Source organism: Lipophrys pholis, assembly GCF_963383615.2.
Source record: "Lipophrys pholis genome assembly, chromosome: 11".
Taxonomy (NCBI): Eukaryota; Metazoa; Chordata; class Actinopteri; order Blenniiformes; family Blenniidae; genus Lipophrys; species Lipophrys pholis.
The window spans coordinates 6,059,694-6,079,843 of NC_137631.1; the positions used below are offsets into that span (position 1 = coordinate 6,059,694).

At 41.4% G+C, this 20,150-nt stretch overlaps 1 protein-coding gene across 1 annotated transcript in view; it reads right to left on the bottom strand.

Annotated features, from left to right (window-relative positions):
- Positions 1-19,940, bottom strand: part of LOC308116519 (putative nuclease HARBI1) — a gene marked incomplete at both ends in the record, with an annotated part of 54,768 nt that extends 34,828 nt beyond the window's left edge. The window contains 5 exon segments of the mRNA XM_080474768.1: positions 19,085-19,325; positions 19,327-19,377; positions 19,379-19,624; positions 19,626-19,685; positions 19,687-19,940. Of these exon segments, the coding sequence (XP_080330894.1) occupies positions 19,085-19,325; positions 19,327-19,377; positions 19,379-19,624; positions 19,626-19,685; positions 19,687-19,940 (852 nt within the window).
- Positions 19,941-20,150: the final 210 nt, after the last annotated feature.

The window sequence follows — 20,150 nt, forward strand, 5'->3', positions numbered from 1 at the left end:
ATCACGTTCAGGTTTTAAACTACTCTACTGTTATTTCGGTATTGTCTTTTTTTTTTAACTACCCTCTTTCTGAACCCAGATTGCCTTGACTACAAGTGCAGGATAAGTGTTATGCCTCATTTAAGACCATTTTAGGTTGGATTCACTGTGTTTTTCTCTTCTTTCTTCAGTTGTAGGGATAATTGAGGCTATGTGAGCTTGATGCTGAGGCGCGAGCATTGGAATGGAGTTCTGAGGCGTCTCCAGTGAACCTAATCAGCATTGCCATGAAAACGTAGTGTGAGAAGCAATACATGCATTTTATAGAACGCAATGAAAGTGTATTTTTGGTTCAGTTTTCGTTGTCCAGACTCATCCTGACAAGTATATGTGTGCACTCATAGGTGGACAGATCGAGTGTGGTTCATGTTTTGTTCGACTATGAAGTGGTCAGATTTAATTTGCAGATGTCAAAGAAAATGATATGACTGCGTTGTAGAGCAGAGCAGTGTAAATGGGGAAAATACATGTCAAACTTCTGTGACATTCGCAGCTTCTGTATGTTGGTGAGTGTGAGAATGTCTTTTAGCACTCTGTTGTTGCTGTTGTTTTTTTTTGTTTGTTTTTTTTTCCATTTATTTCAGACACAAAATACAGATGCATACAAAAGAAAACACAATTACGTGTACTAATTTGCGTGTGTGTGTGTGCATAAACACGTTTACATCCACACATGAATACCTGAGTTTTGTTAGTTTATATTATTGATAATAATTTAGCCATTCAACATTGATGCAAAAAAAAAAAAAAAAAAACATTGATGCAGATGTAAAGCAAAGAACTAAAGAAGAAAATATTCTATTAATCTTCATTTATTGTTATTTATGCTCTTTTTTCCCATGTAAAAAGACAAAATAGAACAATCAATCAATATTTGTTTCTATATTTATTCATTATTAAAAATATTTGTAAACATATTTTAAAACATATTATGTAAAAATTATTTGTAATCAAATTAATTAATTAATTGAGTAATGATATATTATTGTTGTTTTTATCATTATTATTAGTTTTCTTAAAAATTTAGACCAGATTTAGCATCACTTCGCTGGGCATTGCAGATTTGTAGTAATGATGTGATATCAGTACAATATTATGTTTTAGTTCTTCAGTTTTGTCACTTCAGACTGACTTCAGCGTTCATAAAAAAAATTTCCCACAGGCTCGCTGTGTTCATGTATCCACAAAATTAAAAGAACGCTGAATGTTAGCAGAGGTTTTCACCCACGTCACTTCTTTTCAAGATGTTTCTTCAACTGTTTGCGGAAAGGATCTGTTACTTTTCCCTGTTGTGTTGGTGTCAAAAACGATGCTATGCTACCAGTGCGCTGTGATTCTGTGGCTCCACGGAACATCGCGCCTCACACACGCCCTCAGTCTGAGAGAATAGGATCAATAACCATCCCTCATAGAAAGAGAAGTTATACATCCTGAACAAATTCATCTTTTTAGCGCTTCGTCCTCATGAATGACACTTCTGTGCTTAATCCTGAAAAATTACCAATAGAACGCTGTAAGTGGAGGATTAAATATGTAGATTAGGGATGCACTGATGCCAGGATTGGGTATAAGGCTCCGATACTGCACAAAATACTCGTATTCGTCATAGCTCACTGGTAAAAACCCGGCGAGTATGGCGTAACGTCATGCGTCAGCTACGTCTGCAAGCGTCTTTGATTCTTTGATCAAAAAACAGGGTCAATTTGCACACTAATCATAGTGTAGGTTTGTTTCCACAACTTGTTAATATTTCATCAGGATCCATTGATCTCTGGGATTGATTTATTCTCTCTCTCTCTCTCTCTCTCGCTCTCTCTCTCTCTCTCTCTCTCTCTCTCTCTCTCTCTCTCTCTCTCTCTCTCTCTCCACCAATCCGTGTCAGGATGCAGGAGTTTTCATTTGGAGTACTCTTTATTGGATTGTTAAATTAACAGACGTGATCAACACTTTTGGTCCACTGATCCGGGTCACCACCGTAACGGTCCATCCATTATACTGACTGCTTTCACCTCACAACTAGCACCTCTCACTTCAAACCCTCAAGCTCAACACTTTTTTTTATTTTTTTTTAAAATAATCACCGGAAGCATCATTTTAGTTCAGCATCTTCAACATCACACAGAAAGAAGAATACGCGCTCCAGCTCGCTGTCAATGGGTGTCATCACTCATAATTTAATCATGGGTAGCATGTAGCATCGCTGGTGCGTGAGCCCTGAAACTCTTTAGCGTGTGGCATGTAGCTCGGGGGGACTTTAATAACCATGTGTTTGTGCTGAAGACCTTCACGGTGACATTAAAAAGTCCATCTTTGATTCACCATCGCCGCATGTGACAGGACCTCCAAAGTCCACATGGAGTTATGAGGGGATATGGACGCGATTAGCTTCTGAATCACTCCCATTATGCGACAGGTAATTATCATTGGACTTGTGAGATACCTCTCTTCCAAAGTCACAGTGGCAGCGACACAGTTTACCAAAACGCGTTATCGTGCATCATTAAGCAGGAACACAATGCGATGTAACGGCGGCAATTTCAGGAGTGACACAGACATTAAGACTTAATTCATCATTGGGAAGTTGTTCGGTCGGACGAGTGAGACGGTCCTGCCTCGTTGAACAGATGGGTCCAGAAACAAACGCCACAAAAAAAGTGAATCCTGCTGCAGCGGGTCTACAATTCATCCAGCAGCAGCTGAACCGTACAAGAAAAGAAGCTCAATCTCAAATCAGCGATTTTTTCTTCTTTTTTTTTTTACTCCAATTTCATTAAAATCTTCATTTGACCTTTATTCAAGGTCAAAATCCTCAACAGGTGTGAACGCATACCTCAGTGCATCAGATAAACACACTGCCTCTCTCACTGGGTCATTTTAATATCCAAGGTCTGCATGCAAAGATAAAAGGACGCTCCTTTTCTTCTTCTGTTTTTTTGTCCGCGGGAGATCAACAAATCTGCCCTCAGGCAATGAACATGGGTGATTAATTATTACAATAATAACTCACTGCTCTAAAGGAGGAGATCCTTGAAGTGTAAAATTAATTCATATTATACCGCACGCATAGTAAAAGTGTTATTTTTCAGGTCAGGCTGCCATTGAATATTTAATGTTGAAGTTATTAAATTAACTCAGTGATAAATAATGCACTATTTTTATTTTTTTAACCATGGTACAGAGTTTATTTTCATTTTGTATTCTGATGTACTACCAACCGTATATACTGTACCTGTTCTACCGGGTAAGTCTTCATTATAAGTGTTGGATTAATTATTTTTCTCCTCTTCATCTGTCCGTGCATGAACTCTGCTACCAGTTCAACAACTATGACGAAAGTGGATTGTCTTCCAATCGAATTGCTGGAGGTTCAATCCCTGTGTCTACCTCTCCATGTGCTGAATGTGTCTTTGTATGAATCAATCCCACAATCATTAGTTTGCTGAGGTTGCCTTTTGTGGGCTCACATCAACAATAGAGACGACATAATGTTTCAGAGCAGCGAGGTCCTCTGCATCGGTCGACGACTGCAGGTTGAAGCTTCACATGTTCTGTGAAAGACATGCAACACAAAGCTCCGACAGTGGAAAAACGGTCTTTCCATTAACTCTGAATCATAAACATAATGCTCAGATACTTCATGTCCGTGGAAACGGTCGTCGTTATCAGCGTTTCTGCCATTTACGTGTGAATGGATGTCAATTTTCGTAACGTTGCCATGGAAACGCAAAACCTTTCTGAGACTAAAATGATGCGTTTTCACTCTTGAAGTCATGTAAACGGAGCCTTACACTCCATGTAACTGCCGAAACTGGATGCTACTTTGTGACATGTGGAATAAATGTGACACTAAACATGTTCAGAGTGATCGGGAGAATCATTCCCATGATGCTTTGCACTGTGACATCAGCTGTTTCTGGATTAAAATTGGATTTCTCAGCTCCAGTAATCCAGAATGTTTTCTTTTGAAGCCTGTGAAACAACATTAGTTTGTGTTATTTGCAGATGATGATTTATTTTTTTCTTGTCCAGAAATAATTCAAAGGACAAGATGAAAGTAAAATAATCCAAAAAGAAATGGTAAAAATAAAGAATTGGTTTGATGAAAATAAATTATTGCTTAGTGTCGCTAAAATTTTATTCATGATGTTTTCAAATTTCAAATTAAATGTTGACATTCGTCTTTAAACGGAATTAATATTTTGAAAGGGAATCAGAATTCTGGTTCTTGGGTGTGACGCTGTATGAAACCTCATGCAAAAATATTTCTATTCTTCACAAAGTAAAATTGGTTTTTTAAATTATACACCTTTATGGTTATTATACTGGGCATTAATATTGCCCTATTGTATGCATTGCTTAGAAGTATGGGGAAACACAAACACAACCATCAGACCATTGATAACAATACTAAAAACCCCAATAATAATTATACATGAAGCCAATGGAACACAACATACCAATCAACTATTTGTAAAATCAAAACTAATAAAATTACAAGCCCTTATAGAAATACAAACACGAATCATAATATATAAAACAAGTAATTTTCTATTGCCTCAAACTGTACAAACCTTGTTTTCAATCAAATCTGATCAATCCAGTTCAATAAATCGTAACTTCCTTAACTGAACTGCCAGAACGACCCAGAAACAGACGGGCACCTCTGTGGCCCGAGTCAAACTGTGGAATGTCTTGGATTTGAATTTATAGAACTCTTCCACTGTGAACCACAATTTCAAACAGACAACAATTGAATTCTATGATCTCCAATAATTGTAACACTGACTTTGCCGTAACATGATTTGTTGAAACTGCAGTGAATATTTTGTAAATAATGAGCAACAATAATGCCATGGGCTACGAACGACAATCAGTTAAAGGTAACCTTGAATTTCTTGTAACGATAACATGTGCTGTAACTGTAAACTGTAACAATCTTATAACGGGCACCCACAATAACATTCATCTTCCTTGTGCTACTTTTCAATTATGGAAACACACAAGGACAAGGTTTTCGTGAAATGTGAGTAAGAGAAAATGACACGATCAAAATAAAAACAAAGAAAGAATAAATGCACACAATGCTCCGACAGTAGGAAACAGTCCCACGTGTTGTTTACATGGAGTTTAATTGGATCATCGGTCGGGATACCCCCCCCCCCCCCCCCCCCCCCTCCTCCAATCACATTGTGAATCTAATTGAACCAAATCAGATAAAAGTGTTCACATGATGATTAATTACATCCTTGTAACATTGTAATGTGTCATGGAGACGACGCTGAGTCATCGTCACAGAGATCGGGTGAATTTGGACTTCCCGGGATTGGGGAAATGAGAAGTTCAGCGCCGACTCCTCTACGTTTACCTGCAGTGAGGTAATGAAGCAACGCTGCAGCCTAATGGCACTTTTAATCCTCAGATATTTCAAAATCTGCACTGCATTAATGTGAAGGTTTGATATGCGTGCGACCGAAAAGGTTTAGCTCAGACACACATCGTTTATCTTTCAGTTCATTTCAGCTCAACAGATACTTTCTCTATTTTTTGGTGATTTCACCGCAGAATTCATATTCAAGTGTTTCTTCTGCACGTCTTGGCTTAACTATGCATTAGTTCCCACTGCGCAAAATAAGAGAAAATTTGTGTAAATATACACATGTACACTGGGCTTTTTTTTTTTTAACCATTTCAGTGGATGACCTTGAGGTAGTGCTTTTGTGGACTTTTCCATTAAATACCAACATAATAGAATCAACACTATCAAATCTTGAAGGGCAGATTTAATGGGCGATGAAGTGTCACACGGTTTCCATTAAAAAGCAATTATTATTATTAAAATGTTGACATTCCTGCCCTTCATCTGACAGGAGATGCACAGAAAATTGTAGTACAGCGAAGGACTTTTTGTGGATAATCTGATCTTTGACGGTTTATTTCAGCCGCACTATGGAAACGCGTCGAAAAGATGGTCTTTTGTGCCAATATATCAATTACCAGATTAAACACCTTTCGAGCTCACGTATTCGCCGTTATCGTTGCATGAGTTTGAGTACTAACTACAAACCCAATCATAAAGAATCAGGAAGAATGGCGGTATGAGAAGTGACGACTTTTCAATTTCTAAAGGCTGAACAGTGCATGTAGGAGATGTGACATTTCAAAGCACTCGAAGAACAGAAGCGGGTATTTCTGTGTGTTTGAATGAGGAAGGAGTCCAAAATGAAACTAGCTGAGTTTTAACAGCCACCGAGCGACTGACAAGGACAACTTGAGAAGCAGCGTGAGATCTGAAAAGGAAAAGTAATGAGAAGTGATATGGCGAAGGACAAAGAGGAGCAGACCAAAAAAAAAACCTCAAGGGTGAAACTTTGTGTAAAAAGACCTTTCATGGATTTATGAGCGTCCACATGTGGACAAACATATTGGATAATACTTCCATTAGTTGAACTATATATCTTATTGTCACCATATTTAAATGGCGATTCATGCTGTATTTCATATACCTGCTTTTGTAGAACTTCATTCATCATTGCAAAAGTAAGATTTTGTTCCAGGATTTGCTACCAGAGTTGGCAAAAAGTTGTGAAATAATTTTACAGAAGTAGAGACACTTTGTGTGATAAATGCTCCGGTGAGAGCACATGGCCAAACTCCTTTTCTTAAACGAACGTGGGAAAACTGCAAGTTCTCACATACAGTATATTGGAGTGCACGAGAGAAGAAATGAAAGGAAAAGAAAGAAAGCTGACATACACATAGACACGACTGTTTGACATAGCAAAATTACTCCTGCTTTCGGTCCGGACCAATCGATGAGCTGTGTTTCTTCTTTACTTCCTCTCTGGTCAGTGTTTGTTTCAGGCAACAGCGCCCCCAAACCAGCAGCTGTTGTAATTGCATGACATTCTCCAGGCGGTTTGGTCCGGTCCGGTCCGGGCTCTAAGGTGAATGTGAACGCCACCTGAACCAAATGAAGGTGTGATAATTGTTGCGCCCCCTCCCAACTGAGTCCCAGACTTCCCGAATGTGAAACGCCCCTCATAATATTCTGCCTGGTCGCCTGCGTCAGGTTTCCTTCTGTGTCTTTGCAGAAAGGTGAGCATCTTACCTGTCTGTCTTTTCTGGTTTTATTCTGTCACTCACCTCTCTGATCCGCATCTCCTCACTCTGGTCTTTCCGGTCGGCTCCGGTGTGTCTAATAATCCTGATATGTGTCACTTGTCTCTTTCCCCAATCCCGGTGTATTTATGCCCTCATTCCTTTTGTCTAAGTGACAGATCACCTTTGTACGTTATGTCAAGACAACCCGTGTCTCTTGTCATTCCCTAGTGTTTCACCCGTGTTAGTTGAACTGTGGATTTTTGTGGGGGCTTTTGCCTGCTTTTTGGACAGTGCTTTTGGATCACCCTGTGGACACATCTGCTTCTGTGAGAGCTTTAATAAAGTCTGTGAAAACTTGAACTGTTTTGTTGGAGTCTGTTTTGAGGTTCACCGTGATTTCTTACAACCTGAGTCATTGTCAATAAATTCTATTATCAGTAAATGTACGTGTTTAGTACTAAAACACAGGAAGCAAAACCTAGAAGTTTCTAGTGTTTGTCCTCATGATTCCTCTCATGGTCACCTTACCAAAGATGTCTTTTAAAAATCGTAACATATGGGGGCGCTAGTGTGCAGGTGTAGGATGTAGACTTGTTACTTATGTGCGCAGAAGTCACCAAGCACAACAACCATCTCCAAGCTCATACCAAAACTGCCAGGAAAGGGACTTAAAGTGGATCGCGCCCACCGTGCACTGCAGCCAAGACCACCAGCTGATGCCAGACCGCGCACCATCCTGGCACACATCCACCACTTTCAGGATAAAGAGTTAGTTTTGCGATGCAGCAGGATGCAATCTATGGAATATAAGGGGAGTGAGGTCCTGATTTTTCCAGACGACACCCCAAACGTGATGGCCCAGCGGCGTGCCTTCCGAGACGTCATGCGGACCCTGAGGGAACGAGGAATTAGATGCACCCCGCGCCATAGATATAAAACACTAGATGCCTCACGCGACACACAAAAAAATCATAGCTCGCTTGCTCGTCCACGTATCAACACAAATAATACCTAATTTTAAAGCTGAGGAAAAGCTCGGTCCCGTGGAAACCTCATGGAGGAATTATTGGGTAGGGGGAAGACTAATAATAAAGCTGGGAAAAATAAACTAATTCAATTTTAATTGAAAATTCAATTAATTCATCCAGTGAGTGTCAAAGGAAGCCTCAAAGGCACCCGTAAACAAAAGGGGGTCCATGGCAACCCCCCCTCAAGTCAATAATGTGGTCCGAGCTGAAGTGGGAGCGGAAGACATTTTCGACTTGGGAGAGCATGTAATAGACACTCAGCATGGGACTGACAACCAACACTTTCAACTGCTCTCTTTGATTGTCCATGCATTTCATCTTTTAAGGCAGTACCATGTTGCTAAACGTCACACTTCAGAACTGCAGCGAGGCAATCTGAGAAAAGTTCATGGTAGAAAGCTGCACTTCAAAGGCCCCTAGACAGATGATCATAAATTAAGAAAGCAAGCAAACAAGGAGTATGTCTGCCTGAACTGATTTTCCTGCTATTTGACATGTACTTGCAAGTAATAAATATCATTGTTTATATAATTTCTTGACACAGGCTGTGTTGCAAGTATCTCAATGTAACAAAAGTAACTTGTTATGTAATATTGGTCATTTTTCACTTAACTAAGACCAGACAACATTGATATTTAGCTTCTCTGACTTTCTCAAGGCACTTTTTGTGAGGTCAGTTGGTAGGGGGACAAAAAAAACTAAAAAGACATGATTGGCAAATTTTCCTTTAAGTCCAAATTTGATTAAATTTTTGGTTTGGGGGGGGGGGGGGGGGGGGGTTGCAATGGACCGTTGAGGAATGGAAGTCTCCCTTAGCCCCACCTTTTCAAACATGGAGTGCCGAAATGCTTTTCGCTATCCGAATGGAAAGACTTCGATTTCAAAGGACTGGTTCTATAATAAAGTTTCTTGCAATTTGGGAGCCATTTTTCATCTTTCTAGATGAAGTGGAGGATGATTGATATTTGTTTTTGACATTGTGACCCTGTGAACACTTCTACTTGTACCATTGCATTCATAATCGAATTCCGAGTTGCTTAACCAGACATGTCTGAGTAATTTTTGTTGTTGTTGCTGTTTTGTTTTATTTTGTGCCTTGTTTTTTGCTTGCTTTTGTCCATTTGTTAAAAAATGTACAAATAAAGTATTATTTAAAAAAATTGGAAAATATCCAGAGAAATCCTCCTCTGTTGGGATATAAAATCCAGAGATAAAACAAAATGATTAACAGATACATTCAGGTTATTAGACTGCTTTATTATATAAAATAAACTTTCTTTGACACCATAAAAAATGGCTTTGGTCTCTGTTGTGTGGACATATTTCAAAGCAAACTTTAGAAAACCTTGTATCTAGACTTTTAGTTGATTTGTATTTATTTTATTCATTTGATTCACTTCCTACATATTGTTCTACTCTCTATGTCTGTATTTGGCTCTTTCTTACAGTTAATTTGTGTTTAATGTTCTTTCTATCAAGATTGTTTCCCACCGCTCTCGTCGTCCCTGATGACGGTTTCCCTCTCGATTGTTTCCCTTCTTCTTCTTCTTCTTCTTCAACGGCATCCGTTAAGTTGCAGTACCGCCATCTGCTGGTTCCTGCTAGCCCATACAATTCCCACCGCTCAAAAAAAATTTCAAAGAAGAAAGAAGAAGAAGAATTCTCCAGAGTTCATTTCTGTCCTTCACACGGTTTCACTAGAGGTACCAGGTTACTGGATCCATCAGATTCACTGCAGAGCAACATAAACACAGAAGGACCGATGTTCAAAGCAAAACTCATCAAGTTTCTGGCCCGCGAAAAGGATGCTTCTTCACTTCTCTCGAATGATGACGACTTACAAAAACGCCTCCGCTACAAGTGCTGTGCTGTTCTTGAGGAAACATAAGTCATAAAAAAAAAAAAAAAAAAAAAAAAAAAAACAGCCCCCTGAATCTCCAGCTGGAAGAGCTGAACAACAAGCTCACCAACTGCCAAGACCTCCAAGTATCAAGAGCTGAAAGCTGAGAGAAACATGGCCAGCGGTTTGAATTAACTGTTGGAGACGCAAGTGCACGACCTCGACGGTAAACCCCAAAGTCAAGCAGCCTTGAAGGAGAACTGCAGGGCTGCGCACGAAGAGAGGGACAAATTCATCCAGGCCAACCAAACTCTCCAGCAGCAACTCAAGGTGCAAGACTGCAAAGCCCTGGAAGAGGAACGCCATGCAATAAAGGCACAGACCAAAGCCCTGAGCCGAAATGACAAGGCTCTGCAGGAGGAGGCTCTAGACCTCCAGCTGAAAGCAAAATGGCTTGAAATGAAAATAGAAGCAGGAAAGGAAGTAGGTCAGAACCGACCTCCAGCGGCAGGATCAGGAGTTGAAAGAAAAACTGAAACATGACGTTCAAATTGAAAGTGACTTGTTAACACTGATGGTGCAAAATTACCTGAAGTCGCAGCAAACCAGGACGCTCCAGTTGAAAAATGATTGACCTGAAAAAGCACTATGGACATGCATGTCTTTATCTCAAGAAAAACAAAGACCTCAAAACCACTCCCAGGAAGCTGGCCTCGAACAAGAGTACGAGAAGATTACCAACGAGCTCGGACAACTCTTGGCTTTGAGAGGCGAGTACCGTCAGGTGAAGACTTCCAAAGACACTAACTCTCTTCGCTGCCGCAAAACAGAAGAGCTGAGCAAAGAGCTCCAGAGGAAGGTGACGGCGTGAAGCTCAGAGCCAGATCACAATCCTGACATATCGGACGACGGCTCAAAACCAAAAACACGGCGTGGACGGGAAACCTCATCAACTTCATGTGAGAGGACCAGAGTGGAGCCACCACCAGTTCCTGTGCTCCTGGAGCCTCTCTGTGTGGAGATGACATGTTCTCTCTGTATGTGTGGGTTTTCTGTGGCGCTTCGGTTCACTCCCACAGTCTAAAATACATGGACGCAAAAAAAATAAATGGAGAAGGCATTTCGTGTGTGTGTGTGTGTGTTTAATGTTACGGATGAAAACTGCTATATTTTTAAATGCTGGCTGACACCTGCGACTGCCACTGAATTGCTCGTCAGAGTCTGGAAATGTTTTATTCTTTTAGAAAGATGAATCCAAAGACCTGTAGTTATCATAGTGTTTCACAATATAAAATACCATCACACCCACTGCTGCATTCGCAGCACCTCCAGTTTACCCGGGTCTGACACAGAACTCAGTCAATGTTGCAGAAAAACTAAAAAATAAAAAATCATCTCCCTTCGGAAAGGTTTTTTATGTTTTTCTGTGTTCAAGCGAGCTCTGAAGTCTAAAACACCTTTTGTTAGAGACCTACAGTATGCCCCAGATTTGCAAACGGTGGACTCAGCCTACCCTTTTGCCTGCCAGAAATGGTAAATGGTAAACGTTTTCCTGCAGTTCCCCTGGAAAGCAGAACTTGGTGTTTTGTGTTTTGTGGGAAGACTAGAAACAATGCTGCTCTGACGTCTCCCCCTGTTTGTGAGCGGAGTCGAGCCACCCACAGCGGGAACTGATGGCCCTGTTTACGCCGCAACTTTTTTTCCAAGAGAAAATGGAAAACTGTTTTGAGGATCCGTTCACACGACAGTGGTGCTCGGAACCACTGAAAACGTCAACGTTTTGAAATGGGCTGAGCGAGCGGATGGACAACACTGTTTTCCTCCAGAGTGTCATGTACAACTGTATATCAGGGTTTTTTTTAATATCAAAACTTCGCATTCAGGAACAATTCAATTCAATTGATTTAATTCAACAATTCAATCAATTCAAGACATATTGTTAAGAGTCAAGTCCAAAGATTACCAGTGAAAAGGGGACAAGATTGAATAACAAAATGGGACAGATATAATCATGGTAACGAGAAAAATAGGACCTGAAAAGCCAAGTGAAACAAATCGGTGAATAATTTAAAAAAAAATTAAGAAATAGTGAAAACGCCACAATTTCATAGTGTCCATGGACACAATGGTGCTCTGAGCCGCTGAAAATGCTATTGCTTTGTAAATTGCTCCCAATGTGAAACTTTTTCAGACTCTCCGTCTCCATATCCGTGGAAATCTTCAGAAAACGTAACTTTTCTGAAGAACTGCTAGTGAGCATGCGCACCACGGCCATAGGAAATAATTCTCCTGCACACGTGTGAGTAGATGGACATCAGTGGTGTTCTCCAGAGTGTCATGACTCCCAGTCCACGATCTCCTGGTACTCGGTAGTTTTAGAGTGGAAAGTCACCGTAATGGCAATGGTCTTCTGTCCATACAAACGTTAGGCGTACTCCCATTGTTAATGTTTATTGTTGTTCTCTGCCTGTGTGTGGAGTTTCATTACAAAACCTATTAACAACACATACTTGTGGCCCAATATGCTAATTATAGCATTTTTGCCATTTCCATGTAAATGGACATCGTTTTTAAAGTGTTGCAGTGTATACGCAAAAACATTTCTAAAACAAAAATGCAGCAACGATGCATTTTCACGTGATACGTTGTCAATGGGGCCAAATTCAGACCCAACAGAGCACTGTCATTACCCCTCTGCAAAAACGACAGGTTTGAAAAAAAAAAAAAAAAAAAAAAAAAATACCAGACATTTCAGGGTTTTATAATACCCTCCTGGGACGCCCCAGTCAGGACGAGAAAAGTGGACATGCAAGGTAAAAAAAAAAAAAGATATCTGGTTCATAACACAAGACTAAGTGAGCAGACAAATTCATACCATGAGATTTAAATGAATGAAAACATTCACCCTGAGAAGCAACTTGCTTCTTCAGACAAGTTAGGTAAGTATGGTAACATCCTGTGGAAAAATGGACTTCAGGTTGCACTTTTATTCAATTTCAAGTGGCTCATAATCCATTTAGAAAAAATTATAAAAATGAAAATCACACCACTGTCGCTAGGATTTTTTTTTTTTTAGCAGCTCCGCTTAGTAGGCTCCGCGAACGGGGTCAAAAGTATATATTTTTTGTTATTACTATACAATCAAAAAATAAATATAAAATTTAAAAAAGCTAATAAATGCACACCAACAACCAAAAAAAAAAAAAAAAAAAAAAATAGACCTTAAATGGTGCTTAATGCATTGTGGACTACAAAATACTACGTTGCGACGATACGTTCCATACAGCTGTTAGCATCATGAGTCTGCACAGATTAAAATCTCTCCCTTGTTTCTTTTTACACATACTCACATATATGCTTCTTACATGTTATAAATAAATAGATATGTTAACTTCCCTTTTACTGAGACACACACACACACACACACACACACACACACACACACAACAGTGGGCTGACTATGAATTGGCCAAAAAACAACAAAAGCGAACATTGTTTTGGTGAAGATTTATTCCAACACAACTGTGTGTGTGTGCATGCACGCGTGCGTGTGTACACATGTGTATGTGCAACATTATTAATATACCATTTCATATGTCAGTCTTTGAAAAAAAAAGAAAAAAAAAAAAAAAAAGCATAACACAGTGTCTCAGCATTAACGATGAGTGATTATTATTACAGGCGGACTAAACCTTCCTCAGTAGAAATAAAAGCACTGGAGGTGCAGGATGACCCATCCAAGATCGACGTCAGCTCCAGTAGGCGGCGCCAGTCGATGAGGCGTCTCCGTATATAATGTCTATGATCGCGAGTCCCTGGCCCAGTGCAGGACTCTGCTGGGAAGGTTGAGACTTGCGGCGGTGATATATTTGCGTCAATTAAAAAATATGAAAAATAAGAGAAGACATTTGAAGGAGCGGCGGCAAGGATTTAGGAATGGCGGCCCGCCACTACTAAATGAATGTAGAGGAAACACATTATAAGTAATCCAACAAAAATATAGCAGACACTGGTGATGGTTCCCGTGGTAAATACAACTGAGACATAGACTAAAGGACTAAAGTCCGGCACCGAGGAACACATTTACAGAAGGTTCTGGAACAGCAGGATTACTAACAGTAGTTATGTTTCAGCATGGGACAAAAAAAATTATTATTATTTTTTTTACTTCATATTAAAACAAATGCAACATATACTGAGGTGCGACTTATCGTCCAGAAAATACAGTTAATATTTCCAGAATGTACCAACAGTTTCCTGCTCTAGAACAGCGGGAGTCAGGCCTCTGTGTGTCTCACCTCGTGTTTTCCAATTAACCAATGTTCCACTTGTGTCCACCCCTTCCTTGTGTATTTAAACCCCTCTCCCTCTGTTGTCCTTGCCGGATCGTCTCGTCAACATGTCTTGTCTTCTTGTCACCGTGTCGTCTCGTCGCCCTCGTGCTCCCTGGACTTTGTCTCAATAAACCTGGTTTTCATGGAACTGGCTGAGTCTGCCTTTGGGTCCACCCTGCATAACCCTGACAGCGGGAAGAATATTTTAAAAGTTGGTCATTGTACTGTTCCAACTCAACTCAGATAAGAATGAGGCTCTACGTGCCTCTTTGTCTGCGATGAGTTTGACAACATGGAGAACAATCAAACGAAGGAGCAGCATCTACTCCAATGCCTGACCTTTTGAACTTTCAACATCTAATCATCGAGGCATCTTGCGCACCATGAGTTAGAAGGGCAGGGTTGGGTGCAGTAGCGGAGGGGGTGTTGAGGTGGGGGGGGCGTCCCAGTGCCTCGCGCTCTGCGAGACCGAACGCTCTGATTCTCACCCGTCAGGAAGTGGCGCGCAGTGATTTATGAGTCTCGGCGTTGAGCGAGAACAGGTAGAGGGGATTTCATTCGGCGCCGCACCGCGTCTTGCCTTTAAACTAATTTCTGCGTCCTGAGGTACTTTCGCTGCCGGAGCTTGTGTCATTTTTCTTAATGACTGTTAAGGGGAGGCTGGGTGAGCAAGGCAAACAGGCATCGCTCCACCGCGGGGGCCACCGAACGGAATATAATTAAGACGAGGCGAGAGGAAGGGTCGGGTGAAAGACTTCAAGTAGCTGACTGAATATTCATTGCAATCACACTAAACAGCTTGGTGATTAATTGCCAGGCTGGGTGATTAAAACATGACTGACTTAGCGCAAAAATTCAGAACTTATTCAAAGGCGGTGAAATCGAGTTTCCCTCGATTAACGAATGGCAGACCTTTTGTTCAGGCCGACGCAGACAGCAGGAGTTTCGGATTGAGTCGTGAGCGAGACCAGCATTGGGTTGCGGATAAAAAATTATTTCCCTCCCTCCCGGAGAAAACAGAAATAAACGATCCGTCGGTGTCTGTTTTTCTCTGTCGGTGCATGTGCCTGAGCCTGGTAACCCAGGATCTATAAATGACCTGAGGATATGTGATCAAAGCAGGGAAATGGAAAGAATAGCCATGCCTCCCGATGCCTGATTGCCCCCGGCGCCGCGTCTCGGCCCAGTTGTGCAGCCGACCGACCAACCAGGAAACCAACCTTTGGTTCTGACCCACTTTCAGGCCTCATCCGTCACGCCGAGACTCTGATTCATTTCCTGTGAATTCCATTTATTTCTCCCCGGCCGTTGTCATCATTATAGGCTTACCTGCTCCGTCGTGTTGGAAGCAGGCAGCCCGCATTTGAATATTTCATTATGACACAGTAATACTTTAAACATGCCTGTGGATATGATTTATACAGGTCACGGATGGCGCTCAAATACTCTTCTAACTGGATCACAAAGCCCTGACACTGTGATCATTAGCTCCTCAAAGTCATCCGTCTCTGGCTTTCTCAACAAATTTTAAAAAAGGGAGTAAAAAAAAAACCAAAAAAAAAACCGCACAACTCTATTCTATATATCACAAGGAAATAATAACAAGGCGCCATGACACAAATGGCCCACTCTTTATATTGGCATTTATTTCACCCAGGCAGCAAATTACAACCGCCAGGAGGAATGTATTTCCTCCTTGACTCCTCGTAGGAGAACCTGTGTTAATTTCCCTCTTCTCTCCAAATTGATTAGCGGATCAGGGGGGCTAATTCAGCCCTGGAGGAGCTCTACACACAGACAGAGGCTCCCCCGCGAGCCCCAGAAGAAGTCATCCATAAACCACACGTGTCAGCCCTGTTGCTCGCCAACTTCCCATCACACGCCGGCAAGCCCGCCGTTCCATCAGCTGCGCCTGTTGCTAAGGTGCAGCGCGTACTCTCCCCGCAGTAATTAAAAGTAATTGGATGGCGAGGCCTGCTTGGAGAGGAGACGAGGGGCTGAGGGCGTAACAATCCGACCGGACTCCATCTGGCGTTGTGGCAACAAAGAGAATTCATCAGCTCGCTTACCGACACGACCGGGCAAATTCAGAGTGGACCGCTGCCGTCAACCGCCCTCAGTCACGAGCGAATGAGCAGGTGAATACTGGGGACAACCGAAACTCCGCTTGTCAGAAGTCTCTTAAATAGATTCTACATTAAAATTCATTCATCCATTTAATTCCTTGACATACAAGGGCCTGGTCTGAGAAATGTTTACTTGTGCGAAAGCCGGCGCAAACACATGTGAAGGCTGATACGCTGATAGGATCACTGAATAACACACACGGTCAATTTTGCTTTCATGGATGCGTGATGTCAGATGTGTTCTATATCAGCTAAATACTGCAGTTTATGCTGATAGTTTTGTTTATGTCACATAAAGAGCTTGGTGGAGCGGCGGCTAACTGGTGACCCTAAACAATTCTGAGGTGTGTGTGTGTGTGTGTGTGTGTGTGTGTGTGTGTGTGTGTGTGTGTGTGTGTGTGTGTGTGTGTGTGTGTGTGTGTGTGTGTGTGTGTGTGTGTGTGTGTGTGTGTGTGTGTGTGTGTGTGTGTGTGTGTGTGTGTGTGCCCTGTGATGGACTAGAGACCTGTGCCCGTATACACCAATCATCCTAAGGCTAAAAGTAGCTCTCGGTGACGTCACTCTTAAAGAAAAAAACCTTAGAATTCCTCGAAATTTAATGTTTTTCTTAGCATTTTTTCTCACTAAGATAAAAGTAATTCACAAAGCATCTTAAGCCCTAAGAGAGCTCCTAAGGTGGAAAACCGCTAAAAGTAGTGAGGAGGACTTTTAAGAAGTCTAGGAGTTTCTTAAACAGACCAGAGAAAGGAACAATGTTCTCCGTATGTTTAATCAGTGGCGCCGCGCACTGTGCGTACAATTTTTTTTGAAGGTGTGAAAAAAGTAAATATTCTAAAGGGGTATTTGTTTTTGTCTCTGCCTGTATGCCCCCCGACCCCCCTTGCGCTCGCGGAAAACTGGGGGGGGGGGGTTACTATGAATTTGAATCCTGGCGGCGCCACTGTGTTTAATGACAACAATTAATGACACACTACCGGCTTGATTGTACCGGAATAATGTTTGTGGTCGACCTCATCGGGGAAAAGTTTATTTCTCCCACAGCGAAGCAACGCAATAACGCCCGAGATGAAGGTGATCACAACAGTGCGGTACATAAAATACATAAAATAATTTTCATGATTACACATTTTTAATACAGCCCAAGATATTTGATCGGTTATTTTACTCTCCGTTCATTACGAGGAGCACAGAGGCTTTTTTTCGGTCTTCCTTTCTCCACCAACCAATCACAGCTTTCAGCAGACTGCGTCACACATAGCAATGGGGTCAACCACGCCTCCTCACTAAGATAAAAGTTGCTGTCAACTGCTTGCTAAGAGTTACTTTTAGAAACTTCCTGAATCACTTTTAAGCTTAAGAGTCCTTGCTAAGGATTTTTAGGCTGAGATAGGGCTGAGCTCCCTAAGAGGACTCTGAGACGCTTCGTGAACACGGGCACAGATGTTTATATATTGACTCTGTTTTAAGATATTATCTGTGATCTGCCCCTCCTCGGGGCTTTTAAATCGTTTCCGAATGCGTTTCTGTTGCTTTGTTCTTTTTTTCCCACAGCTTTGACTGTGTCTGATCATCCCCCCATGATGTGTTTCCCTTTGTTAGTTCAAATTCGGATTTACGAGCTCCCTCCAATCACTCCATGGCGAATGCAAGCAAATAAACATGGAGATGATATAGCTTCCACCAGACCTTTTTTTCATATAAACAGCTTAATGGAGGCAAAACCCCTCATTTGAATGTCTCTATGGATCACCCCCAAAACACACATATACCAGAAGCTCAACCTTTTAGCCTGCAATTCCGCATGCTTTTCATAGGGTCTTAGCAAATAATACCCGTAGCGTCTATATCTTTTAGTTCTACACTGTTACACACTGTGCAGATTGTGCATATGGTGAGCTGTGCCTCCATACAGCAAAGTGTATATATATATATATATATATATATATATATATTTATATAGCGTGTGTATATGGAAAGCATGAAAGTGTCGGTGGACAGTATTTTCGTCACATGCAACAAAGCTGGAGATATGACACAGGATAAGGTGCAAACTGCCGTGGTTCTAGAATGTCTGACTTGAATAAGAGCAGAATGCAATGTGACATGCAGTTGATGCTTCATCAGACAACAGACATAAATATGTTTGGCTCAGGAATACTAACCCTATCTGGGATCAACTCAACTTTATATAGCGCTGGAAAATCAACCACAGCTGAAGCAAAATGCTGTTCTTAAATAGCCCTAAAAACATAAAGCAAGAAACATTAAAGAAAAAAAAAAAAAAATGCAATAAAAAAACAATAAAATGGCAACAATAAAAACAGGAGCAGAGTCTAAAGCTGGATTAAAAACCAAGGAATAAAAATAGGTCTTAAGATGAGTTGTAAAAAAAATGGACAGTGAAGGGGCTCGTCTGATACCAAGTCGCTCGTTCCACAAGGCCACCAATGAAGCCTTTCAGTATAGTAAAGTAGAAATAAAATAAAAATAAAAATGATCTTTTTCCCATGAAATAAACCCCCAAACAGATTTGAATAACAAACAAAAAGGATATTCAATATTTCTGGATATTAATAAAAAAAATATTTAAAAAAACATCAGAGATGAACCTGTCACAAAGACACACGCAAGTATTATGTTGCATGCTCCCTGTGGTTCCACTCGCAAGTAGTTAAGGCATGCAAAGCGTCTCTTCAGAACTCCATTTAAACGCTCAATTGCACATCTTGTTTTGCGATGAGCAGTGTTGAAGCGTGCCTGCGAAGGTGTGGTTGCTGCAAGAAAAGGAGTAATCAGCCATGGTAGCAGTGGACAGGCACTGTCTCCTAATATTATGCCATCCGGTGGGTTGTTTTGGCTCTCTGTATAAAGCACTCTCCCTCAGGATACGTGCATCATGAACAGATTCGCTTCACGGCGCAGTTTGTGACGATGAGGTCAGCATCGCACACAAGTTGGATGTTGATGCTGCGCCTCCCCTTTCGGTTGATGTACTCCCGATCCCTCTCATGAGGTGCTTGGAGCTGCACATGAGTGCAGTCAATAACCCCAATAGTATTGGGCATATGCCCCAAAAGAAAAAGCTTGTGCTTGGTCTGGCCAATCTGGTCATCCTTTGGAAGTGAAACAAACTGACTGACCAGGCTGGCCAATGACACTGACTGCTTTCACTACATCACTCACAGTTGATTTGTCCACTCCAATATTGTCACCAACAAGTCCCAGATGCATAGAAGCGCAGAGCAACGAGGACCTGTTCTTCCACAGACAGGCTGTGACTCCTTTGGGATCTCCATTGAAGTTTTGGCCTGACAAGGTCTGCAATGTACTTAATATCAGCATTCCCAAAGCGAAAGCGAGCGTACAGTTCTTCAGTGGTGTATTGCTCCAGTGGTTTTACACGCTCAACATACACCCTTTGATGGTGTCCTCTTCCACCAAAATGGTTGTAGCGATGGACAATACCTGCCATGTCAGTGCCACTCTATAAGTCCTCTGAGAAAGGCTTAATATAAGATGGCTGTCCACTCAAAAGGACCTAATTTCACTGTAGCAGAAACCCATGTACTGCTGGAGGGTGTAAAGCGCCATTATGCCTCATTAGTAGGAAGTTCTGTTGTGGGTGGAATGGTCACGAACAAAAAGAAGAAAGACATTTGGATTGAAATCACCCGGAATGTGA